General features: G+C 35.5%; 2 protein-coding genes across 2 annotated transcripts in view; both read right to left on the bottom strand.

Moving 5' to 3' along the window:
- The window catches only part of LOC134842939 (flap endonuclease 1-like), a 323,491-nt gene that overhangs the window by 99,671 nt on the left and 197,076 nt on the right, over window positions 1–26,744 (bottom strand). The gene's annotated exons all lie outside the window — the stretch shown is intronic.
- On the bottom strand, window positions 350–26,634 carry LOC134842902 (alpha-mannosidase 2-like). Its single transcript, XM_063859425.1, has 13 exons — window positions 26,321–26,634; window positions 16,595–16,875; window positions 15,805–16,348; window positions 13,385–13,500; window positions 12,533–12,700; window positions 11,171–11,447; window positions 10,674–10,985; window positions 10,176–10,463; window positions 9,630–9,903; window positions 7,598–7,818; window positions 6,371–6,515; window positions 1,259–1,590; window positions 350–1,018 (listed from the first exon to the last, which is right to left on the bottom strand). Exons 1-13 carry the CDS (start codon window positions 26,630–26,632, stop codon window positions 800–802), a joined length of 3,489 nt encoding a protein of 1,162 aa, XP_063715495.1. The 5' UTR covers window positions 26,633–26,634; the 3' UTR covers window positions 350–799.

The raw sequence follows: 26,744 nt of genomic DNA, 5'->3' as shown, positions 1-26,744 counted from the left end.
AATCCGGCAGGGAACCGTTTAAATTGTTCTATTGGAGCCATTCAACCGACGAAACTTTGATTAAAAAACTTGAACTAACTTTTATAGATCGAACCAGTTCGCGAAAACTTTTTTAAAGCAAGCTAGTCAAGCGATGAGTTTTTGAATGATTCCAACTGATTCACAGAGCAAAAAAGTTAAGTTTTTTTTAGCAAGCTAATCCAGCTATGAAACTTTGAAGTATTAATTCATTTCATAGATTGAATCGGTTTGCTATAAATTTTCTAAGCATGGAGGTTGCTGTTTTTAGACTGACATTCAACTGTAATCGCAAAATTTTGGACAAAAAGTGTGCAGCTACTGTCTAGCCTTGAAATTGAGTCGAGTTCATCTTGTTTAAAGAGTTTCTACAAAGTTTTTGCCTCTTAAACATTGAGATTAACGCTCATTTTGCTACGTGAAGATATAAAAATCCATAAACCCGTCCATATATATTGAAAATTATTTACAATAGATACAATCATACAATTTATAACTAAAATGTTATTAGGAAACCCGAATCTATTATGTTAACGATCACTAGTAATAAAATTCAAACCCATCAATCACTGCATATGGTATATGTACCGCCGTAAACCATGGTCCTTTAATTTGTACATTTATACGCCCACTCCTGTCTTTTTAAACCATTTTGGCAGCAAAAAAATTAGCTTGTGTTTAGGTTAGCTTTGAAGACAACTACTTTTAGGTTTCTCTTCTTGCGTAATATTTAAGAGACATTCGATGAACGAAATCACGAGCCCAATAGATCCAATCATCTTCATTTTTTGTCCAGTTGCATCAAATAAGTATTGATTTCAAATGGGTTTATCTGGATAGTTTTCTGGTGCGCCTCGCTCAAGTTGTGGATTCCGTTCAAAGAATATTCCGTGAATTTGAACAGGTCCTTTGTCACGTTAGTCAGGTCTATTATTCCATTATTCAGCGAACAATTGGTTGGGACCAAATTCCCTGAGGATGCTACACGACACGAATGACCCTGAAAAACCACGAAAAAGTAAAGCTGAGCCTGAACAAATTTTAAGACTTTTCCTAAAAAAAAATAACAAAAATCATCATTATCTGTATAAGAGCTTCAACTACGTTCATCGACTCTTAAAAATGAAACAACATAAAATCGAATCGAAAACTTTCGCACTTTTGAAAAATTATTGCAAGAAAATTAAAAAAAAATTCTACGATTAATTACACCGTTCTCATTAATTTTCATTTAACTTACCAATCGATGAAGAATCAAAAGCGCCTCCTTTTCTTCCAAGTTCATAGTCCGCAGGTTCAGTAGATGCACGTCACATGGCAAATAACTCTTCGCCTGACCTTGAAATCCACCTGGAGAAGGTACTTTGCCCGAATGACCTTCGTTCACCTGTTTGCTGTCATCCGCAGGTAAAAGAGCAATGAGTGGGTTATTAAGAGCCAAATTGGCCTGCTGAGACATCACTGTCGGTTTAATTGCGTAATCAGAGGCATCTCGTGCAGTTCCGAGAGAGTTGTCGAAGAACTCTGGCACTAGCCAAAAGTCATTCGGGGTCAGTTTATTGTCCTTCACACCTGTAGAATACAAAAGGGGGGTAATTTTTGCATGAATTGAGTATATTGTATGTATTAAATTTGACACAGAGAATGAAAAAAAAAAGACAAGTCAAATAAACCTTCTGAAAAATCAAGTTGAAAAAATTACTTGAAAAAAAAAACTCGAAAGTCGAACAAAACTACAGCTTCAAAAATTCACGCTTGTATCGGATGAGTTCATAAAAAGCCTTTACAAATGGAAAGAATTTACCGAGCGGCAACAAAGGCGACAAACTTTGAGTCGAAACCAATTGAGCCGAAAACAAAATTGTTGTCAAAAAACTTTTCTTTAATTTAAAAGTTTTTATGACCCATCAAATTGAAACACATAATCGCATCGCATGCGGATATATTTTGCCCTAAAAATTACCCAATACAAATTGACTGGGTCGATATAACATGAACTGAAGATGTTAAAACATATATAATTTAGGGAAAAAAAAAAGAAAAAAAAACTCAAAATAGACTTGGTAAATTCAAATTTGTGAATTTTCATTATAGTAAAAATTGTTTGAATTGGAACAAAACCCATGCTTTAAAAAGTTGCCGAATAAAAAAAAACTATTAGATAAAAAATGGCGGTTCAAAAAACGGAAAATGAACCGAGAGAAACTAGGAAGAAAACCGCCAACCCGAAAAAAAATAGAGACTTTTTTGAAAAGATAATTAAAACCTGAATTAGGCTTTAACTAATTACTACTTGTATGATATTGTTTCTAATTACTACTTATACGATAGTAGTTTTATTTGAATTTCAAGTAATTGAGCACGTCAGAGATGAAAAAGTCCTGTGGACAAAGTTGTTTACCGGAAAAAAATCTTGTACCCGATTGTACAGCCATTGCTTATCGCAAGGGTAAAAATTATAATACATATAGTCATTTCATTTTCACTCAATTGTACAATCTACTAGGATAAATTTTGTAAATACATTACTCTGTCAGGTGAAATGTTTTACATTTCTTTCACCAACATATTTGGCTTTTGAAATGAATTATTAAAACTGTTCGAAGTACAGCAAGTAACGATCCATCTTTTTGAACCTGACAACTATTGTAATGTATATCACCCAAAAACGGTGAATAATTTCGGCGACCAAAAACCCTACTTTTATTTCAAGCGTTTTTAAAAACCTCAAGGTTCATCCTGGTCCATTGGATGTGGCGTTTACCCTACAAAATGTCGTAGAATCAGCGATACAAAGATTTTATAAATTGAAAGAAAGGTGAAGCCGAGTTTTGCACTACTTGAGATACCACACAAGCATAGCAATGCAAGTTAGCAGACAGAAAAGAAAATGAAAGCCAAATTCCAAAATTTTACACACCATCCCGGGCTTAAGTGATAAAAGAGGATTATTGGAACATGCTCCCGAGCTCATAAAGTGAGCTTAGTTAGTCCCAAAAATTATTGCCATTGAACAACGTGTACTATACAACCATCCCCAATACTCAAAGTTGACTTGAATTGATACGACCAAGTACTGAGCACTGAGGAGTGAAAGCCAGAACTAGCTCTCGAAGTGAGCTTAAAAACGTCTGTTAAAAAATAAAGCAACGCAAATCTCTCCTGACTCTAAAAGTTAGCTCAAAATTTCCAATCGATTTAAAAAGCAGAAGACACTCCTGCCTTTGAAGGTGAGTTCAGATTATTAAAAAAAATTGAACAGTCAAATTTAAAGTTCCAAAACTTCTTGAAACAGTTACAGAAGTCTCTCGAGAGTTTTGGTAGACCCTCTGGTGCAAGAAAAAAGACGTCATCTGAGACAAGTTTGCGGAACCAGTTTTTCAGCCTGTGAAAATGGATACTCCGTTCATATGGAACGATAAGCAGATCATAGCGAGGCAGTCTTATATCTGCTTTGTTCAATCGACGAATACGGTCGTATTTTTCTTCGCAACTGATCAAGCCCATAAAACTTCACCCAACGCCTAGATATCTGTTGATAAAGAACTCAATTTTATCGACCGTTTTAAGGGACGATATACGGGTTCGTTGTTATTAGTCGAACATGTTGTTTGTCCCGCCCATTATAATAATCTACTTACACCAAGCCTCACTATTTCATTGACTACTGGATTCGAGTTGAGTTGAAATCTGGTCACCCGGACATGAAAATGTAATGACGTCATTCAAGAAGAGGCCGAAAATCAACGAGGAAAGTTAAATGCAATCCCGCCATGACCTGGTGGTATTTCCATCTATAGTAAACAAATGGTCTTTTGGTCGTTCTTTTCCTTTTTGGTCGAAACTTTTCGAAGATTCGCTTAATACAAAACTTACTCATAACAAAAAATAAGGGTAGCAAGGAGGCAATTGGATGATAAATTCAAAAAAACTAGTTGTAAAAATAACGCTTTGGTAAAAGTGACTTTAGAAAGCTCTATATTTGAAATTAAATTGAAAAAAACTTAAAGCAAAAAAAAATCGCGATATGGCATCTAACCGACATAAGATACACACAGAAAAACGAGAATAACCGGTTGCTGTGCACGTAGCTCAGAATGTTCCGACCACGTTCATAAAAACTACAAGAAAACTTCTTTAGTGCGTGATGTGATTACAGTGTCGTTTTAGTGCGTGATGTGATTACAGAACAAATAAATGCGTAAAAAATAGTCAATCAGACATTCGACAACATTTGTTTTCCACGCAAAAATTTTCGAATATGTCTAATTCACTATTTCTTCTACGCAGTTTTTTGTTCTGTAATCACCTCAAGCATTAAAAATGATAGTTTGAAACTTTTCCAGAAATTCAAAATCGCTCGGTCAAAAAATATTTCACAAAATCTACATCTACCGACCAAAATTTGATACGTTTGACTCAACAGACTTTGAATTTCAGTCAGAAACTTTGAAATTTTGGCATGATTAACTTCATAAGCTTTGCTTGGGAATAATTTTACGATTCGCAAACACTAGCGAGAACACGAAAAAAGCAGCTCTAGAAATAGCAATAAGAAAAATAGAAAAAAGCCTCGAATTAGCAAAATTCGGCTAAGTCAAGGATTCGATCTGCGACCTAATTCAATCAAGAAATTTTGAATCTCACATACGCTTAACCACTCAGCCACGCACACTTAACCAACGACAAACACTAGTCACGAATAAACCAGCTACATATGCCAATAAATTGCCAATGCCATTCAGCAAAAGTAGCAAAAAATTCAAATAGACACAATTTTGCCAGTAATAATTTGGAACTTCACATACTGAAGGCATCCACAATAACTTTGCATGTAACAAATAGCAACGCATAAAGCCACATTATATATAAATTATGCATTTCAAAAAATTGCGAGATATTTTGTGTTAGCAAATTTCTGAAATCGAGTTTATATTATTGTTATATTGTTTGAAACAAATAATTTGTTTCGGTTCATTTGATAAAATAAAAATGCATCAACTAAGTGAACTTATTACTATTCGAATGTCAAAGCAGGAGCAATCAAAAGCTGTAAAGGTGCCTCAACAGTGGCACCATTATTTGCGACTTGGGTTAGAAAAAAAAGAAGGTTTTAATGATACACTAGGCTGACGCTAGTGTAATTAGAATTCGATCATATTTTCAACGCCGTTATTACTTTTATTATGATATCATTGTTTGCTTTCTATTTCAAAAATGAGAAAACCACGAAAACTCAACTTGAGTGTGAACGACGTTTTCCTTTAAATAATAAAAAAAAAAACGTCACAGAACCTAAGTTGGTCTATTCCATGATCTTTAACTATGGGCTTCCAGCCTTCTGGTTTTCAGGAAGCCTCAGAATTTGCAGTTAAATCAATTTAATAATTGAAATTTGCACCTCGCATAAAATTAGTTCGTTAGTAAACTTTTGAGACTTTGTTTTTAAACAACAATAAAACGACAAGGCCTAAATCAAGGTCTTCAATTCTTTCATTCACAAGTTCAGACATCGATTAACCCTCCATTCAAATCATGGACATAAAAAACGCGTTCAAGAGAAATACTCGCTCGAAAAAAAAGCATATAAAATTTCGGTTAAGCCATGCGCTAACAAAGCTAATTTATGTGTTCAGATGATTTGAGCTTTAAAAATCCGTATTCAAACTTTGTACGCTCCATCATTGATCTTTTCCTTTTGCAAGTAGCATCATGGCTCTTGCAAGTAGCAACAATGCAAGTAGCATCTTAATCCATTTTTATTGTGCTAAATATTTCTCAATTTTCTTGAGAGGATTGCGTTTGAAAACAAAGTAACCAAAATGTTTACTCGGTGAGCTTTTTACTTCAAAATCGACTTTTGACGAGGAGTTTATGAATTTAAGACTTTTCCTGAAAAAAAATAGCAAGACCTATATAAGAGTCTTCACTACTTTCATTACTCTTAAACGTGCACCATAACAGGAATATATCAAACGGATTCAAAATTACAGAGAAAATTGCTTAAATCACCAGAAAAGCGCGCAGGTGACAACCAAGTCGACAAAAAATGAGAAGTCAAAAATAGGTTACAATTAATTTTTTTCCAGCGGCAAAATTTCAGTTTGCAAATAGGTTCTGGCCGGATTCGAACTTCTTATAACCAGGTATGGACTTAAGACCAAATGTGCAGAATAAGACGCTGAACTCAAATTGACTATAAATCAACCTATCAAATGATTAATTTATTATATTTACGCCATTTGAAAACCTAAAAAAAGTCGATAACGTTTTCTAATCGCAAGCATTAAAAACTGAAGAAAATAATTCACTTAATTTTGATTTTTGAATGCAAAAAACTACTACCGCGAACCTTGTTGAACTCCTCTTCCGTCGTCCTGCATGAGTCTCCTGTCAAGCATGATGTCGATGAATCCTTCTGGGGTGATACCTGCCCCTGCAGACTGTGCAGAGTGGAGAGTCACTCTCGCTGATCCCTTCACTCCATTGATTATCATCTGAACCCAAACTCCACTATGTGTAACTATTCATGTTTTGTCCAATTAGGATTTAAATTTACCACTGATTCAGACAATCATCAGGAACAGACACATCGATCCTAACTTGCCAATTTGAGATTCAAAATTAATACAGGCACCACTTAAGCTACAAAAAATGAATTACTATTACAACGTGCAGATAAATCAACAAATCAAAAATTAACAAAACTTCACGAAACAGTTTTTTCTCAAAAAAAACTAGGAAATCAATTACCTGCAACATTAGAAATACTACAAATAGCATTCGCAATGTTAGAAAAAAAAGATGAACCTCCAAAAAATGTCCATTCTTCGGGAAAAAAGCCGAAAAAAATAAGCAGACAGAGGATAGCATAAAGTAGTCAAAACATTGTCATTTATAAAATATAGGTCCCGAACGGATTCGAAGGCCGGTTTCTGTCGTCCTCAAGCATGGGCGTTACAACTGCCATCTGCGCAGAACGATCCTTGAATTTGAATTTAAATTGAATTTATACACGGTAGCTTTAAATAGAACTAGTGAATTTTGAAAAATAAATGGGAATTAATCCTCAGTCCTCAGACGTTCATGCTTTCTTATTGCTCCAAAAATATGCATTTCAAAAATCTTGCAAAATGTATTGAGTTGAAAAATTTCCGAAGTCGAACTTTAAGTATCAAACTGTTATATGGAACGAATAACTTTTTTCAGTTCATTTGATGAATTAAAACAGCATCAACTGTGATAACTTATTATTAATCAAATGTTGAAGTACATGGTATAATACTGATCATGCTGCCTCCTGCTTAAAAGCGCCCCAAAAGTAGCACTTTTATTTGCGACTTAGGGTGGAAAAAAGCTGCATCGTACTAGCACACTATGCTCTGCATGTGTAAACAGCAATTAAATGACGTGTAACCCTTTCACGTGTAAATTCTGTGAACACAATTCTGAGCGGGAAAAATCTAGCACCCAGTTGAAACACCATTGCTTATCGCAAAGGTAAATACCACAGACAATAGTAAAATCATAATAAAGAGCAAACTAATCTATTAAGATACTTGATACTCATTCAGCATACTTGTGAAGGCATGGGGTAGAAACTCGCTTGCAGTGGCAACTGGGAGTGATAGTGCCTGGCTTGCATCTGGAACCCATTCAGATCAGTGTAGAAGGTCTTCTTCACTTCCCCGTCGTCCATCTTCATCAGATCAGTCGCATCTATTCTCATTGTCAGTTCTCTGTTGCTAGTCTTTCGCAGATCCACCAGGTTTGAAACAGCAATCGAGTAGCCATCTAGCCCTAGAGTACGAAGAAACTATCTTCAAAAAACTCTTCAAAATTAAGTGTTATCGAACCTGAATATTAAAAGATAATTTAATGCATATGCGAGGCTGCGCTTCGCAAACACCAGCGAAAAAACGCCAAAAATAGCTTTAAAATGGTCCGAAACGAAAAAAACTAATGAGATTTGAAAAATCAATGGACTCTACGGGAAATAATTCACAGCCCTCGGACATTCGTGTTTTCCAATTGGCAGCCCTAAATAAATGTGCCACTGACGCTTAAAGAAATCAAAGCCAAGCGGCAAAAGGGAGCTTCAAATTTTACATAAACACAAATGTTGCATGTAATAATTCGGAATGTAATAAACTAAAGGCAACCACACTAAATTGAATGTAATAAAATAGAAAGTACAAAGCCAATTAGTGTATAAAATAATTATTTCAAAACTTTCGCGATTTATATTGAGCTGGAAAAATTCGGAAATCAAAGTTTGACAAATGTCAGGCTGAGGCTTCGCAAACACGAGCACGAAAGGGGCGAAGATTCGGACGCATGAAAGCATTAAAATGCACAAAAACACAAATTTTGCAGGTAATAAATTTGAAAGTAATAAACTAAAGGCCACCACAATAACTTTGCATGTAACAAAAAGAGACTGTGCTAAACTAAATTGCGTATAAATATGCATTTCGAAAATCTCGAGCTGAAAAATTTCGGGTTGAAAAACTTCTGAAATGGGATTTTAATTATGATACTGTTCTATGAATCAAATAGCTTTTTCCAGTTCAATCAACGAATTATAAAAGCGTCAACTGTGTTAACTTATTACTAATCAAAAGCCAAAACACATGAAGCAGCCTACAGATTCAAAAGTGCCACCAAAAGTACTCCTTTTATTTGCAACTAAGGTTGGAAAAAAGTTGCATCATACTATCACACCACACTACGCTCGTGTCGTTAACAGTGTTATAAAAAATGGCTTTTTTCAGTTCATTTGATGCAATAAAATCAGAGGCAAAGCTGCGCCTTGCCAACGTTAGCAACAAAACAACAAAAAAGCAGCTCTATAAAGTGAAAACATAGCCAATCGAAGATTGGAAAACATTAATAAACGTAAAAAAAACACTGACTTTTTTTTGAAAAACTCTCATCTTTCGACTTTTAAAGAAAAAAAATAGATGCCCTTTAAACTCTTTGAATTTATAGAACCATTTACAATTAGTGCTTTTTTGATAACATTAATCAAACTTGAGAAAACTGGATCAACAGCAAAGTTTTTATTCCCCAGGAAATCTAAAAAACTAAATTCCATTTTCGAAACTAGAAATCGTTCACGTTTCTTGCGCCATTTCCACGTTCGTATTTGGAGAGTGCTAGTTACGTTACTTTCAGCAGATGAATTTCAATTGAACTCAAAGAGTGCATAAAAACCTGAGTGCATTCTTAACATTTTAAGATTTTTCCTGAAAAAAAAATCAGCAAGACCTGTATAAGAGTCTTCACTACGTTCATAACTCTTAATAAGAAAAAAAAATAGCCTCAAATTAGTGAAACTTTTGCCGTGACAAAAATTTGCAAAAGGCATTATTGGCAAAAGGACCACCAAAAGTTTGGAGAAAAAGTAGCATCGTACTATCACACAATGCTCCGATACTTAAATCAACAAAAAAAAATTTGCTCATAATTGTTTTCTATTACTCATGTTGCCTCACATTTAACAATAAAACTTTCCGCTATTGAGGTTTTTTGTGAACAATATCTCAATATCGTGCCTTTTGAAAAAAAAATAGAATCAGAGAATCGGTTAAAAAAAGGTTTTAGCATGCCTGGTGAGTTCATAATTCTAATTGAGTGCATCACATTATCGAACATCACTGTCACCCGGCTGAACAAATGACCTTTCTCCACCACCACCGGAGGCGCAAGTGAGGGCAGTGGCTTTGGGGGTCCTCCGGGATAGAACAGGTATGCCCCACCCCTGTTCACATGGTAGGCAGCGAAACTCAGCCCCACATTTATCACTCGCTCTGTGTTGCGATCTTTGATCGATTTGAGTAGTCCGTTCTCTCCGAATGACAGAATGTAGTGGTAGTTTGAGAGCTTAAAATTGGAAATCTTGATAAGCTCTCATTTCTCTATTCGAAGTATTTATTTTAGCTTTCCTTCATATTGCATCGCTGTGATGCTTCAAAAATTCCGAAAACAAAAAATGCAAAAAAAACTCATGGAGCAACACATGCCAATCCTATTTGCTAAAAACTCAACATCCAGTATTAATGCTGCCGCACATTTGAAAACATTTTATCTTACTTTTCACGACTGTAACTGAATCTCATGTTCATTGATGCTTTGTAACACCTGATGATTCTCACCTTAAACTCTTTTGGCTCCGTGTTCTCGATCTGGAAACCGCTAGCAGGAAACTTCTCTCCAACTTCTTTTACCACATTCATCGCATACAAGGTCGATATTGAAGTCGCTTTTCTAGCAGGCTTCTTTCTCGCCACAATGAAGTATCTTGTCAAAGAGAGAGGTTTCGTATTAATTGTGAACCAGAGCTCGTATAGATTTGGGTCTAACTCGATAGTCCACGAAGAAGTTTCTGCCATCCATTTCGGTGCAATTTGAGCATGAACATTGAAACCTTTGTGACACTGCACCTGAAAACACATAAGCTTAGACATCGTTTACGCACATCATTTGAACAACAGCCTGTTTTTTGGGATTCATATTGATTTTGCTATATTTGCGAATCATAGGTTTCAAGATTGCTGACATTTTTTGCTCACTTGAACAATCTTTTAAGGAAGTTAAAGTTAAATCAAACAATTAAATAATTTATTCAGTTTATAATACTGAAAACTTTGTACCTCTACATTTGGACTATCGACTAAAACCGACACTATCTGCTGTCGCTGAAATCCAAGCGAATTGTAAAAAACAACTTCTTTCATCTTCCCTGCCTTCGTATTTTTCATAGGCACAAAATGGATTCCTTCGATCGACTCCGGTGCTGTTCTGGACTCATCAATCACGAATGCTTCCAGGGTCTTCGGTGCATGTTTACTAACGTATAGAGGATCTCCAGATAGCAGCAAATATTGTCCGCTTTGAGTGATAACTTCGGAGGCGAAAGCGAGGGCTTGGAACAACTTTTTGCCGTAATCAATCACAACAGGATCCTAAAATGTATTCGGTATTTTGAATAAAATTAGTAAAACAAATAGTCATCAAAACCAAAGCAAGAAAACATTTTTTTCGGTTTTATTTCATTTACAGTAAGCTTCAACAAAAAGATTTTGCATATTGATTCATAATTTCAACTCAAGAGTTCGATCAAAATCTTTCTCAATGCGAAACTACTTACCCTTGAGGTTCCCGTGATTCCATCATGGTGCTGGAACAAGCCCAGATGTCGTCTTGCTACAGTCAGCTTACCCATCAATTCTGTCGCCAGCCCTTCCCACAAATTAGCTACTGCATTGTTATCCGATTGCACAAACATGTTTGCCATTGAAAATATTATCTCAGCTGATCTCAGTCTGGATTCGAGGATTCTGTCCAGTTTCTTGAAGAAGGCACGAGATGTGAAATAGCCGGACCAGTAATCATCATTTCTGTCGGAGTAGGTGAAGAAATCACCACTAAAACATCAACAATACTTAATCATGTTTTCTACTTTATAACAACACATAGCACACTATACACACTAATTTACACTCAATAAGATAATTATTTGAACCTATAAAAACAGACCAAACGGAGTTTCAGCATGTGTACACCGAGTTAATTTTTACCAGCGAGTAAAGCACCTCCGTTGCTTCAAACAGATTATTGAACGTAAACATAGCTTTTATTTAAAAAAAAAACATAAAAATACACCAAAATGAATGCAACCGTAGCAATAGACGGGTATATCCAACAACACTTTTTATTTCAAACATTGAACGACCTAAACAATTTTAACTAAAAAGTTCTTTTTAAATTGTCACTGGTCAGGTCAAATCTTCATGTACTGGAATTCTTAAAAAACCCAAAAATGGCCGACAGCATACAACTCCATTTATAATAAAAAAAATTGACAAAGATTTAATTTACAGCATCACCAAGTAAAAAAAGGATTTCCTTCAACTTAGTTCTTTATTTTCATTAGCCCGTACGTAAATCATTTGCTGTCATCAATCGACATTTTTATAAAATCAGACTCTTTTCTTAGTTTAATTCTGATTTAATGAAAAAAAAACATCAATTGCAAGTACTAAGAAAATTCGAGCTCTGAAATTAGGATTGAGGCGACATCTGCAACTCCTGGTAGTAACTTGACATCACCCGACAAAAAAAGCCGACATTTTCAAAATTTAAGCTGCTTTTGAAAATATGCATTTTTGTAAGTTTTTCAAAAATCATGAGAACGCCATATCTAGGAAAAAACGCGCTGAGCAGTCATATTTAAATTTAAGATACAAATCTCCTGAGATTACATTTACAACACGCCACCAAAAGTTTTTTTTAGATCTAAGTTTTTTTTTTAATTTTTGAAAAATCATGCAAGTATAAAATTGGAAGCTAAAGGATTTCAGCAGCCACATTTGTTCGAAAGATTTGCAACTCCTACGACTACCTCAGTGGCATCTACGGTAGCAGCTTGAAACAAATTATACATTCTTGGTATACTTTTGTATCTTCAAACTGCTTTCCATGCCATAACATTGATTCGAACTCAACTAACCTCAAATGTGGTATATCAGATGGGCGCAGACGACTGTGTGCAAGTTCGAAGTAGTCGCTCAGAGTGCCCCACTTGATGTGGGTGTTGAACTCGGGGTGTGAGTTCACAAAGTCCATTATCATCTCATTGTTCTCAAACACATGGCGCGCCTCACCCACAGTCCGGAACCTGTAACATCCACATTATTATCATCATGATCCTCATCGGCAATATAAGAGGCCCTCATTGTAAGAAATGTAACACTTTTTAAAACCATTGTCGTCATCCGCATTGCAGTGCTATTACTCGAAAAAGCCTTCCACCTTCTTTTGAGATAAGAGAGCTTGTACCAAGAAAGAAGACAATATCTGGACAATCCTATCCCGTAAATCCTATCCTTAAACCCATAAAAAAAATCTGAATTTTTCCATCTTATTGACATCTCAAATAGTCTGTCTCTCAACCAAAACATCGGTGGTCCGACGCTCACCATGATCTTCTCTGATTGCTTCGGAATGAGCCAACAATTCTCAGCCCGGAAAAATAACAAAAACAGTACGTAGGTCCTAACAATAGGGGTTCTCCGCATCGAATTGATTAGCTCGTTCATTACTGGTCCTTTCCCTTATATGTAAATAATCGCGACTGGACCTAAATATGTGTCAAAAAAGCTTATATTTTCACTGATAATAATCAGACTTCAGGCATCTAATAAGGAGGTAGATTGTATTTGTATACGACGCTCAAAATCTATACCAAAATGAACACTTATTTTTTAAGCTTGAAAACCAAAAGATATACTCGAACAGAAATTAGAGATTCTGGGAAGCAAACATTATCTCAGATTTTCAAAGAAAATTTATTAATTCTCACGAGAAATCTTGTCCAACAGCCACCAGAATGACATTGGACCGGTAGATAGTCGACTTCTTTTTGAACTGATCCACCAGCTTAGCCGATCTCTCTGCCACGTTATAAGGTGTGACCACCTAAAGAATAGCCAGCAATCAAAACTTTAACCTTCTTGTCTCTAGGAAATACAATCAAGCAGGCTAATAAAATGTGGTTAGACAGTCAAGGAGGCAGTTAGATACAAACATGTAGATTTTCTAGAGTTACTATTTTTCAGTTAATTTGTTAGAAGCAGACAGGAAGCAACATCGATTTGCAAATGCTGAGCAAACAGTCAAATCAGATCAAATTCTTTTTACTTACCAAAGCTGTTCAACTGTAAACAACAAGGAGGTTAATGATATAAGTCCAAAATAAAAGTACCACTTTTCAAGCCTTGATTGATATATATTCAATTCTAAGTCATTTCAATACCACTGAAATGTAAACATAAATTTTTAACTGACCCATTGAATCATAAAACCATATACCTGCAACTCACCAACCGAATCGTTGTTCCGTCATTGAAAATGGGGAGGACCTTTGTATTCATGTGAGTGTTTTGTTTCTTTTTCTGTCCCGACCATTAAAAATGAAGAGGAACTTTGTATTCCAATGTGTGTTAATTTTTTTTCACGCAAAATCAGGTACCACAAGAAATAATGGGAAAGGTTCAAGTAATATATCATAATAGCGCCCTTTAAGCCGTGATTTGAAGGACATTTGACATTCAAAAAGTTGTCCCAGTGTCGAAAAAAAAACTTGTTTGAAATTTAAAGTATTAGTCTAACATTCGTTGTACAAAAACTTGTGATTTAGGCCAAAAAAATTTGAACTTACTGACAAGAAAACTAGTTTTGAAAGCCTTATTTAGCGCTTGCTAGATAATGAAAATTTTCTATAACTATTTTTTATTATTGAGCTAAAATTTTAGCTTTTTCTCAAAATCGTTTTCATATTATGACTTTTTGTTTTTGATTATGCCTAAATCAATCACTTTCTGTGCGCTTGTACAGTTTCATCGCACACAAAAACGACACTAATTGAATGAAAAAAGAAAAACAACTCATTGTAAATTTTTTTATGAGTGTGGTAGCGGATAATTCTGTGATACTTGCACAGCAACCAGCTAACCTTGTTTAGTTTTTTGTGTTTCGCGTAAAATCAAGTAACATGAAAAATTATAGGAATATGTCGAGTAATATATCATCGTAAAGCACTTTCAATCGTTGTTTGATCGACATTAAAAAGTTTGAGAAATTTGTCCAGTTTGAAATTTTGGTCTAATTTCGAGCAAATTAAGTGCGCGACTAGGTTTTACACAGACGCGAAGCGGAGCTTCGTATCACTTGCGATACAACACAAACAAAAGTCGAAAAATAAAAAAAGTTAAAAACTAGGCCTTTCAAAATTTAAAAGTTGGTGTATCTCGAGAAAGAAGTTCATTTTAGACAAACAGACCAGACATTTTAATATTAAAAAAACAAGGAAACAAAATTTACGAAGAGAAAACAAAGCCGAAAACATTGAGCAGACCCAAGTTGAGCCAAAAAATATGGTCTTATAACCAAAAACCTTTGCAGTTTGAAGTCCCACCTGAAGCTAGAGTGAACAACACTTACACATGCAACTACAATGAAAAATGCTTGCAGCACAAGAAAAATCAGTGATGAGGCAGCTAAGCCGACAATCTTGGAACAGACATTAGTTTAACCGAAAAAAAAATGATTTTATGAAAAAAACTATCTTTCTAGTCCCCCCAGATTGTAGAATGAACAACACTTGCACTAGCCACCGTAATAAAGTTGCTTACAGCACAAACAAAATCCGTGATGTGGCGACTTAGACAACAAAACTTGAGCAGACAAACGGGAGTCCGACAACTCAACTTTACCGAAAAATAAATTTCAATTGCATTACATGCTGAAAAAAAGGTCCGACCGATACTCGAATACCATACTTAAGAGTGCAAAAGCGAAGGCCGTACTCCTAGGCCAAGTAGGAAAGAAACCTGGAAATTGTTAAGACACGGCAAGAAGAGAAGACAAAGAAGAGATGAAAAGTTGTTTACGGAAAAAGTCTAGTTATCGATTACACGACACTTGCTCTCGCAAATATAATGAAACACTTTATTCTCGATTACAAGACACTTGCTTTCGCAAAAATCATGAAAAACTAAGTAGTGAAAAACTTTTTAAAAATATTTTTGCATTTCTGTTTGTTATTTATTTTTCGAACTTAACTGTTGCGATTATGTCTCATTCACGCTTCTTCAGAACACGCAAAAACGACTTTGAAAAAAAAACTCTTTGATTTTTTTATGAATGGCCAGAACATTCTGAGCTACTTGCACGGAAACTGGCTTGCATGTTCAATTTAGCTCATCCCAAAATTTTACTTACAACGGGCTTGTTACCCTGACAGCCCCACGTTTGTCCTGATGCCATTCTGGCGAAATCAAACTGGCAACATGTCGGTTTATCCGGTCCACATTGATCCAAGGTACAATAGGAGCTGAATGTCATCATATGCGTGAACATATCATTGTCTCCTCTTGGATCCCAATTCTGTCTCCAACTGAACTCCAGATTCTTCTTGGACGCCAGGTACTTTTTCACCAAGTAGTGTGTCCTTTGAATCACCATGTTTGAGAATCCCATTCGCTTTCGCAAATAAGCCACAGTTGAACTCTGACCAAAAGGATCTATTGACCATGCTGATTTAGCTTTGGCTCCCAAGTGATCTTTAATAAAATGGTTCCCCTCTATCATCTGGTCAACCATAGCGTATAGGTAAGTGTTTGCTTCGTCTTCCATTACCCATCCCGCAGTGATGAACTCCACTCGGCCCGAGGCTACCAGAGCCTTCATTCGGGCTCGCTGGTTGTCGTTAGCTCTCTCCCACCACATGGAGAAAAACGATATTTCAGCCCAACTGAACTTTCTCCTTAAAAAACAAGAAATCATAAAGCCTCAATAAATTCCATATGTTCAACTATCCTTGATACTCAATCGAATCCATTTACATGAACGGGGAAAATATCCATGTATCAAAATCAACGGTTATTTGCTTAAAAGTTAATAATGAATGACTTACAGTACTCGGTCGGTAAACAAAAACTACATGTAAAACCTACTTATCTTAACTACATCACAACAGAACAGCCATAAACAACAAATTAGGGTAGCTTACGTTTCTTTTTGTTCCAGAAAATTGACTATGTTATTTAAGATGCCATTCGTGTCTTGTTCAAAATATTGTTCGAATGTCTTCAACCAGCCAGGATCATTATGCGAATGTGGCATCATAATGACCTCTAGTTTTCGCTGCTTGAACGATTCACTATCCCACGTCCAATTGATAGCCTTGTCCATCCAGTGTCCGGATTGAGCACTGGCGATGTCCATATTTCGGTACAAATCCACTACTTGAATATCCGCTCCACTGGTTTCACTTTCTATGACGCAGTTTTCCTAAAAAGGCTTCTAGATTTAACTACTTTTTTAAAGAAAAAAATCGGTTTTAAATAGAAAATCCCGAAAATATTCGAGTTACATTATTAGAAAGGTTGTTAAGGAAGGCGAAAGAGTTGGACTTCCATATGTACGACTCAACTTGCATAAGACAAGTAAAATGAAGACACGTTTGTCGAAAAAATTTAAACCATTTGCTATTTATTTCAACGTGTGTATGAAAGACTCAAACAGAAGCAAGCTTCAACATACAAATTGAGCGGTTAAACTATTGGCCTATTTTAAAAAAAATAGCAGTAACTGATAACCCTTGTTTTTAAAGTACATATACAATACACAATACTTCCGATACATCATCTTGTCTGATAGCATTGGGAAAAAATGTCAAGAAACGCAATCACTGCCATTAAAAAAGCATTCGAAGTCATTTACCTAGCGGCATCTAGACCGACAATAAAAAAAGTAGACACAACTTTTGCCGAAAACAAAATTGATCTATAAAATTTTTCCGCCATATTTCGCTTGAATCCACAAAGAACAAAAACTTTCAGCAATGAGAACAAAATAATCTAAGGCAAAACCACTAGACTGAATCAAAAATTAAAGCCGCTAATGGAAAAACAAAAGAACGATTGCGTCAAAAATCGTTGAAAAAGCTTTGCTTGTCAATCAGAATAATATTTACTGAGGTTAAGTTGTTAAGCCGGAATAACCACGATAGCAACAGGAAAAAATAGAGCTCAATTAAACAGAAAAAAAACAGTTCCGATGGAAGTCTAAAAATTAAATTCTACTTTTAGAAATCTAGAAACTAGAAATAGTTAACATTTTTTTGCGCCATTTCCACATTCATATTTCGAGAGTGCTATTTACTTAACTTTCCGCCGATGAATTTCAATTGAACTCAAAAATTGCATATATGGCTAAGTGCATTCATAAATGCAATAATATGAATGAATGCACAGCTGTAGTTATTAGAGCATTTTAAGACCTTTTCCTGAAAAATCACAAAACCTAAATAAGAGTCTTCACTACGTTCAATACTCTTAAATACACCAGCATTCGCAAGTATAATAAACTACATGTTTCGTACAGATTTTGCTGTACGATAGTGGAGTTTGCCTTCATTTAGTTTGGATTTATTTTTGGCCGTTCAGTGCATAAGACCCCATTTATTTAGAAAAAAAGAAAAGTTACAACTTATTTGTCGCGTGACCAGAAACTACCAGAAAAGTACACGCTAAATTACCTTGCTTGGGTTTTACTGTCTCCTAGTGGCTGTGATCATTTAAAAATGATCACAGCATTTATTAGCATTTAAAAAAATATATATAAATTAATTTGAACGTAAAATTATGAGCCCACTCAATTTAAATTAAAAATTTTAATTGAAATCGAACAATTTAAAATGAAAAAAAAAGTAAATTTGCTCCGAAGGTATTCGATCCGCCGCCAAAGTACAGAGTAAACTCATGATAATTTACATCCCATTTCACAGTTCCGCGGAAATTTTCACGACAATCTGAATTTTTGTACCAAATAGATGTGCCCAAAAAAACTGCTTGGGAATTCGTTTCACAAAATTGCGAAAAAACAAACTGATGAAAAATTCAAATTTCTAAAGGAAAATTTAAATAGTTACGGAAAAATTTAAATTGATGCCAACAATTTTTATTATTTTCTCAACAATTTCAATTTTTATTTTTTTAAATGGACATCACAGGTTAGTAGGCTCATTGATTATATTTTCTTAAGAAAAAGAAATAAAAAAAATTGAAGGGCGTTATAATTAGTGGCATAGAAATGTTTGAACTAACAAAAAAAGAACTGAGTAAAAAATTTGTTTGTTTGAAAATAGTCAATTAGTGATCATCGGATCTTGTTAACTATTTCATCCTTATGGTAATTGTAACGAATTTCCCATCTCTAACGAAAAAATTGAACAGTTCAGCCTATACAAATTTAGTACATTCGTAACGAATTGGCAGCCCTAATGCAAAGGGGGAATAGTTAACAAGATCAGATCCCTGATCATCTATCAATTTTTATAATTCTGCTTTCTAGAATTTTTCTAGGTCTCGCTGCAACAATTACTTCTAATTGAAGTATTCAAAATGTGACGCAGTTTGGATAGCTGAAAAATGATCCAAAGTAAAAAAAAATCAAAATTTTTTCAAGTTATTATTGCTCCACAGTCCTTAAAAGGCAGTCGTAACATTCAGGGCTTCGCCCTGATACAATTAGCTTTGTTTAATATGTTCCCTTATACTTACTTATGCTAGTTTGGCTCCAGTCCAAACAAATGAAAGTATTTTAGGCTGCTTTCGAGAAAATCTCATCCTGAGTAACGAGTGTTTTGCCTGCACACCATTAGCGTGCCGAGGAGAAGGGGGGGGTGGTAGTTCATTATAACAAAGGAAATTGATTGAACCAAAAAAAAATCAAAAGTCAAAGCACGAAAAAGTGAATTAACTCTTAAATAAACACGTTCATTAGCTCTTAATCAGGCACCACAAATAACCATCGTAATAGTTCGAATGATATATCATATTAAAGACGTTTCAGGCGCGATTCAAACGACATTAAAATTTTCTCAGTGTCGAGCAAAACCTATTCGAAATTTTTGATTGTCTGTCTAATTTCGAGCGAATAAAGCAAGCTTAAAAGTAAGCTGTTATTTCAAGTTAAGCCGTCATACTCCAGTAAAATTTATTCATCAAAAATTCTTTCAACGCCTTCTTGGAACTTAAACTTTGGGAAAACTTCAAAAATGATTTTTTTTTGCATCCTCATTTTAAAGAGGAAAACTGTTGACAAATGTACCTACATTGCTTTTACTATGATAAGTCTAGGCGTTCGTTCAGATCCACTCATTTTACCAAAACCAAAAAAGGCCATTAAGAGAATTGAATCCACGTTACAAACAAAAGGTCAGGAAAAAACTGAAATAAAAATAGAAAGCTTACTTCAAACTATAAGCTTTAAAACAAAATACTGTGAGCGCTTAAGAAAAAATAAACTCAGTTCCAAAATAAATTGTTACTTTCAAAACAACTTTATATTTTGAACGCAGATATTGAACAATTTAACTCCAACTTACTTTCATTTGAAATTATAGAGAAAAATTTTATTACTAACATAGCAATCAAACAGACGGGAAGCTGAACTCCACATACAAAAACCAAAGAAAAAAAGTTTTATAATAATATCAGGAGACAAGGATTCAACCAATAATCTCGGGTATCACCTTATGTCACGGAGATTTATCAATCCAGACTTTTCAGAGGCCCGATTTTTCAGTGCTAGGTAACTGATAAAAGAACAAACATTTTTGTAGTTTATTAAGACACAGAGACGAAGCAGAGCTCCGCATCACTTGAGATACCACAAAAATAGCATTGCAAGCTAGCAGATAGGAAAGGAAGCAACCAAATCCAAAGAGAATGGAAAAATGTTCAAAATTACAACTAATGAAATTCTAAATTAGTCTTGAATGATGCTCTATTTGCAGAAAACTCGTCTAGAAACACACTCGACGGCGTTTGATGAAAATTTGAAAACATTCGAGCAAAAAAAATTGTTGCCATGAAAAACATAAATTCTAATCTAAGATTTTCAACGTTTTATGCGATCCGGAGAAAAGCATATAAACTATAGTTTGCCCGAACGACCCAAAGTTAGGTAAGTGAGCCAATGAAATATAAACAGAAATCAATTAGAACGAAAAAATTTAAATCAAAAAAATTTACAAAGGTTAAAAAAAGGCAATTGAACGAATTCGAAGTTAGTAGAAATACAAATTGAAAGAGCAAATGAAAACCTGAAAAACAAGTACACTGAAAACTGCATACAGCATGTGGCAAGTAAGCGGACAACACATAAGCAGACAAATCATAAACCGGCAATTTTTTTGAAACGGAGAATTTCCCCGTTCAAAAAAACAGGTCCTGGCCAGATTCGAATACACGAAAGGTAGTCTGAACATTCAGGGCTTCAGCTTGATACGTGCAGTCTATATTTCCACCAAAAAAACTATGAATGAGTCTCATCTATAATAAAAGTTAACACACCACTTTTCGTTATGGTAACAAAGATTATCTCCTTCGCTGAATGTTTTTCATTTTACTAAAAATCAACTAAGAATCCAAATATGGAATAAATAGTACCGATATATGATACTGCACTGAACCTCCTTCCAATTTTTTCCAGGTGGTCACAATTGGGAAGAAGAAAATAGTCTGGGAAAAACTCAAAAAATTTCATAACTAATGAAAAAAATTGATGTCCCTTTTCCCCTGCGGACACACGCAATTCAATCCCCACATTTCACAATGAGAGGCCACTAGGTCGATTTATTTAAGCCGAAACCTATTTAGCCAATAAAAAGACAAAAAATGTTTTAGAAAAAACGAAACTTTTAAAAAATGAGGTATAATTACAACTAATGTAAAGTCAAATTTCGATTCAGCCGGATTTTTAAAATGCCAAAACCTCTAAAACAACAAGAGCGAGGACCTTTGCCGCTTCAGACGTATTCGTTACCTCCAGACTACGTGTACCGGAGACGCTTGAAAATTTGAATTCATTATGAACCAAGATACCAAGTGATTCTGTTAAACAAGTTGTTAACACGAAAAAGGCTATATTCCGATTTGATAACGCTTGCTAATCGCAAGCGTAAATATGGTATGGTCAAAAAACTCTGGTCAACTTGAACCGCGGTCGACTCTCGTTGTTTTCAGCCCAACGTTAGATACCACAATAAATCATAGGAATTGGATAAGTGATATATCACATTCAAGCCCTTTCAGTCATGATTCGAAGCACATTAGGAAACGGTCATAAAGTTATCCTGGTGTCAAGAAAAGCTGGCCTTAAACTTTGAGTTTTAAATCAATTTCGAGCGAGTAAAGCGATCGAGTAACGTTCATTATCGAGTAAAACTTAACTTTTAATTAGGCTTTCCGGTTAAGTACACTTGATTTAAAAAAGAAAATCGTTTTTTCGATTTTTATCAATCATTTTTAAGGGCAATGAACGTTGCCAGTTAGGTCTAATACGCTAATATTCTACGCGTTTGTATCATTCTCTAATCACGCCACGCACTAAAAACAACACTATTTTGAAAAAAAGTTTTGCAGTTTTATTAATCTGATCGGATCATTCTGTGCAACTTGCAGAGCAACCGGCTATCCTTTTTTTATTTCCAGTAGTTATAGTTCAATATTTTTTCCCCTATTTCAATATTTTCTTCAATATTTTTTTACGTAACGTGTGCAAGGATGTGAGCGTTGAGCCCGGTCTGATCCAATTGACGGGAAATGAAGAACTTGCAAGTGGAAGCAATCTGGAAGACAATGCAAGACTGGATATTTCTTGTCGAGGTTTTTGGGCGCCGCTGCAGAAAATGTTTCTTGACGTCCGTTTCACACACCCGAACGCTCCAAGTAATAGGAACCGAAAACTGAAGCCACTCCTAAAGACTCATGAGAATCGGAAAAAAGTCGAATACAACGACCGCGTTCTGCAGGTAGAGCATGCCTCTTTTACCCCCTTGATTTTTGCGACCAACGGCGCCATGGGTGAGGAGGCAGAGCGATATCATGCTATACTGGCGGAAAAAATGAGTGAGAAGCTGAACTGTACGTATGCGGACACTATGAACTATATCCGGAAGAAGCTCTCCTTCACCATCCTGAAAACTGCCTTGATAGCCTTGAGAGGACACCGGAAGAAACAGCAATACACGTCCTGTAGTACCCGAGACACCGACATAAACATTTTGTGCCACAATCAATAAACATTCCTCATCGAATATCATTCCAGCATAAATTGTACACTTTCAGTATTTCTCTATACTTTATACCGATGGTTGATTCAAAACCTTTTCCCCCATATTTTCTTCCCCAGATATCCTGTTGACAACCAATCCGAGGAAACGAAGTAATAAAAGTAAAAATTAGAAGTAAAAATCTCTAGGATTCCAAAATAAAAACAAATGTTAAGGGCAATTTTTGAGCCGATGAAATTGCTAAGCGTTTTGCAAATGCTCGGGGACCTTTTTCTCTTTCATTTTAAGCAATTGGGTAAATATTTTTCAAGCTGGATGCGAAGCTAAGAAGGAACTTTCCTTCATTAATCAAGTCCTTATCTTGCTTGTTCGACCAGAATTTATTAGTTTACCCGAATATTACTTATTGTTTCTGCCCACATAACCAATAGCTGGAAACAAATAGAGGTGAAAAGAACAAAATGTCGCGTAACAACTTGAGATAAATCAGGGTCAACATGCCTTAACACAAAACATGAAAAAATGCCTTGACACTTCTCTATAAACATACCTTTCCGATAGCAGCACGAATATTAGGAGCAATATATGAATCTCGATAGTCAAGACTATCAAACTCTAGGTAACTGATAAAAGAACAAACATTTTTGTAGTTTATTAAGACACAGAGACGAAGCAGAGCTCCGCATCACTTGAGATACCACAAAAATAGCATTGCAAGCTAGCAGATAGGAAAGGAAGCAACCAAATCCAAAGAGAATGGAAAAATGTTCAAAATTACAACTAATGAAATTCTAAATTAGTCTTGAATGATGCTCTATTTGCAGAAAACTCGTCTAGAAACACACTCGACGGCGTTTGATGAAAATTTGAAAACATTCGAGCAAAAAAAATTGTTGCCATGAAAAACATAAATTCTAATCTAAGATTTTCAACGTTTTATGCGATCCGGAGAAAAGCATATAAACTATAGTTTGCCCGAACGACCCAAAGTTAGGTAAGTGAGCCAATGAAATATAAACAGAAATCAATTAGAACGAAAAAATTTAAATCAAAAAAATTTACAAAGGTTAAAAAAAGGCAATTGAACGAATTCGAAGTTAGTAGAAATACAAATTGAAAGAGCAAATGAAAACCTGAAAAACAAGTACACTGAAAACTGCATACAGCATGTGGCAAGTAAGCGGACAACACATAAGCAGACAAATCATAAACCGGCAATTTTTTTGAAACGGAGAATTTCCCCGTTCAAAAAAACAGGTCCTGGCCAGATTCGAATACACGAAAGGTAGTCTGAACATTCAGGGCTTCAGCTTGATACGTGCAGTCTATATTTCCACCAAAAAAACTATGAATGAGTCTCATCTATAATAAAAGTTAACACACCACTTTTCGTTATGGTAACAAAGATTATCTCCTTCGCTGAATGTTTTTCATTTTACTAAAAATCAACTAAGAATCCAAATATGGAATAAATAGTACCGATATATGATACTGCACTGAACCTCCTTCCAATTTTTTCCAGGTGGTCACAATTGGGAAGAAGAAAATAGTCTGGGAAAAACTCAAAAAATTTCATAACTAATGAAAAAAATTGATGTCCCTTTTCCCCTGCGGACACACGCAATTCAATCCCCACATTTCACAATGAGAGGCCACTAGGTCGATTTATTTAAGCCGAAACCTATTTAGCCAATAAAAAGACAAAAAATGTTTTAGAAAAAACGAAACTTTTAAAAAATGAGGTATAATTACAACTAATGTAAAGTCAAATTTCGATTCAGCCGGATTTTTAAAATGCCAAAACCTCTAAAACAACAAGAGCGAGGACCTTTGCCGCTTCAGACGTATTCGTTACCTCCAGACTACGTGTACCGGAGACGCTTGAAAATTTGAATTCATTATGAACCAAGATACCAAGTGATTCTGTTAAACAAGTTGTTAACACGAAAAAGGCTATATTCCGATTTGATAACGCTTGCTAATCGCAAGCGTAAATATGGTATGGTCAAAAAACTCTGGTCAACTTGAACCGCGGTCGACTCTCGTTGTTTTCAGCCCAACGTTAGATACCACAATAAATCATAGGAATTGGATAAGTGATATATCACATTCAAGCCCTTTCAGTCATGATTCGAAGCACATTAGGAAACGGTCATAAAATTATCCTGGTGTCAAGAAAAGCTGGCCTTAAACTTTGAGTTTTAAATCAATTTCGAGCGAGTAAAGCGATCGAGTAACGTTCATTATCGAGTAAAACTTAACTTTTAATTAGGCTTTCCGGTTAAGTACACTTGATTTAAAAAAGAAAATCGTTTTTTCGATTTTTATCAATCATTTTTAAGGGCAATGAACGTTGCCAGTTAGGTCTAATACGCTAATATTCTACGCGTTTGTATCATTCTCTAATCACGCCACGCACTAAAAACAACACTATTTTGAAAAAAAGTTTTGCAGTTTTATTAATCTGATCGGATCATTCTGTGCAACTTGCAGAGCAACCGGCTATCCTTTTTTTATTTCCAGTAGTTATAGTTCAATATTTTTTCCCCTATTTCAATATTTTCTTCAATATTTTTTTACGTAACGTGTGCAAGGATGTGAGCGTTGAGCCCGGTCTGATCCAATTGACGGGAAATGAAGAACTTGCAAGTGGAAGCAATCTGGAAGACAATGCAAGACTGGATATTTCTTGTCGAGGTTTTTGGGCGCCGCTGCAGAAAATGTTTCTTGACGTCCGTTTCACACACCCGAACGCTCCAAGTAATAGGAACCGAAAACTGAAGCCACTCCTAAAGACTCATGAGAATCGGAAAAAAGTCGAATACAACGACCGCGTTCTGCAGGTAGAGCATGCCTCTTTTACCCCCTTGATTTTTGCGACCAACGGCGCCATGGGTGAGGAGGCAGAGCGATATCATGCTATACTGGCGGAAAAAATGAGTGAGAAGCTGAACTGTACGTATGCGGACACTATGAACTATATCCGGAAGAAGCTCTCCTTCACCATCCTGAAAACTGCCTTGATAGCCTTGAGAGGACACCGGAAGAAACAGCAATACACGTCCTGTAGTACCCGAGACACCGACATAAACATTTTGTGCCACAATCAATAAACATTCCTCATCGAATATCATTCCAGCATAAATTGTACACTTTCAGTATTTCTCTATACTTTATACCGATGGTTGATTCAAAACCTTTTCCCCCATATTTTCTTCCCCAGATATCCTGTTGACAACCAATCCGAGGAAACGAAGTAATAAAAGTAAAAATTAGAAGTAAAAATCTCTAGGATTCCAAAATAAAAACAAATGTTAAGGGCAATTTTTGAGCCGATGAAATTGCTAAGCGTTTTGCAAATGCTCGGGGACCTTTTTCTCTTTCATTTTAAGCAATTGGGTAAATATTTTTCAAGCTGGATGCGAAGCTAAGAAGGAACTTTCCTTCATTAATCAAGTCCTTATCTTGCTTGTTCGACCAGAATTTATTAGTTTACCCGAATATTACTTATTGTTTCTGCCCACATAACCAATAGCTGGAAACAAATAGAGGTGAAAAGAACAAAATGTCGCGTAACAACTTGAGATAAATCAGGGTCAACATGCCTTAACACAAAACATGAAAAAATGCCTTGACACTTCTCTATAAACATACCTTTCCGATAGCAGCACGAATATTAGGAGCAATATATGAATCTCGATAGTCAAGACTATCAAACTCTGTCGCCACAAGGAGAAAATCTATTTTTGCAGTTGTCTCAATAACTACTTCCATTCCAACCACAGCTGAGAGTCCCGTTCTAGACAGCAATGACTGCATGTCGGATACCATTCTAGTCAGGGAGGCGATTCGGTTTCTATACAATTTTTCGTCATTTCCAGAGGAAGAGAACATGAATGTTAAGCAGCAACCAACGAAAGCTAGGACTGTAAAATATTTACATCTGATGAAGAGGAAGCGCTTCATGGTCTCTAAAATGAGCATACATTCAGGACGACACTTTGAACATTACCGAAGTGATGATAAGAGAACAGAAGAAGTGTTTCCCCACTTGCTACTCATGTTACTTTTTTACGCA

This window comes from Symsagittifera roscoffensis, chromosome 3 (assembly GCF_963678635.1).
Source record: "Symsagittifera roscoffensis chromosome 3, txSymRosc1.1, whole genome shotgun sequence".
In the NCBI taxonomy this organism is placed as follows: domain Eukaryota; kingdom Metazoa; phylum Xenacoelomorpha; order Acoela; family Convolutidae; genus Symsagittifera; species Symsagittifera roscoffensis.
This window is presented reverse-complemented; position numbering and strand designations above follow the sequence as displayed.